This window comes from Protobothrops mucrosquamatus, unplaced genomic scaffold, assembly GCF_001527695.2.
Source record: "Protobothrops mucrosquamatus isolate PMUCROS unplaced genomic scaffold, P.Mucros_1.0 scaffold3570, whole genome shotgun sequence".
In the NCBI taxonomy this organism is placed as follows: Eukaryota; Metazoa; Chordata; class Lepidosauria; order Squamata; family Viperidae; genus Protobothrops; species Protobothrops mucrosquamatus.
This window is the reverse complement of record NW_015389535.1, coordinates 149,917-150,986: the sequence shown is the minus strand read 5'-3', so window position 1 is coordinate 150,986 and position 1,070 is coordinate 149,917. Positions and strand designations below refer to the sequence as shown.

General features: G+C 48.9%; 1 protein-coding gene across 1 annotated transcript in view; it reads left to right on the top strand.

Annotated features, from left to right (window-relative positions):
- Positions 1–359: 359 nt before the first annotated feature.
- The window catches only part of CDC25B (cell division cycle 25B), a 24,666-nt gene continuing 23,955 nt past the window's right edge, over positions 360–1,070 (top strand). Inside the window, exon 1 of the mRNA XM_015827242.1 lies at positions 360–403. Within this exon, the coding sequence (XP_015682728.1) occupies positions 360–403 (44 nt within the window). The remainder of the gene's footprint in view (positions 404–1,070) is intronic.

The following is a 1,070-nucleotide window of genomic DNA, read 5'->3' as shown; positions in this document are numbered from 1 at the left end:
AGAAGAAGGAGAAGAGGGAGAAGGAGAAAGTGATGAGAGGAGAGGGAGGAGGACGAGAAGAGAGGGAGTAGGAGAGGGAGGAGAAGGAGAAGAGAGGGAGGAGGAGGAGGAGGAGGAAGAGAAGAGGAGGAGGAGGAGGAGTAACTAGAGAGAACGAAAAGAGACAGGAGAAAAACTCACAAAAATAAGCCATATTCATCCTGGATTTCTGGAAGGGAAAATGTAAGAGGAAATCAAAGGAAAAGACTCTGGCACAAGTCACACGTTGGGGGGCTGTCTGACCCCCCTCCCCCTTTGCGTTGCAGTGACTGGGACACCCCCAAAAGGAAGAAGAAGCTCAACCTGGACTTCAAGAAGCAATGGTCATCTCAGGACTCAGTCTCTTCGGAGTCTACGGACTCAGGTGAGGTTTGAGCGGGGTGGGACTGAATTCGAATCCGTGCCCTTCCAAACCGGGTCTTCTGTATCTTAGGGGACTTTCTGAAATTATAACAGACCCTCTCAACCGGGGGTTCTCCAAGCTGGGCGACTTTACACCCTGTGGACTACAACTCCCAGAATTCCCGAGCCGGTCTTGAGTTTGCTTATCGGAAGGTTGCAAAAAGGGGGGGGTGTCATGTGATCCCGGGACACCGCAGCAGTCGTAAATACAAGCCTGTTGCCAACCGTCCGAATATTGGTTGTGGCCATGGAGAAGCTGCAAACGTCGTAAGCGTGAGGAACGGCCATAAGTCAGATTTTTGGGGGAGAGTCATTGTAACCAGTCACTAAGCGAATTGTTGTAAGTCGAGGAGTATTTGTAATCACTGGAGGCTCTTTTTCTGCCGTGCAGGTGTTGGCCCGGACTACTCCCCCATGGAGACAGATGTGGAGATGTTTCCCGAGGATCTGTAAGTTAGCATGCTCGGCTGTGTGAGTTGCGTTGTTGGGCTGCGTTCACACACAAATGTATTTTGTTTTCCCTGCAAAACGTGAGAATGTTTGGGGACATAGGAGTTGAAGAATTTCTCTTTCTTTTCTTTCTTTCTTTCTTTCTTTCTTTCTTTCTTTCTTTCTTTCTTTCTTTCTTT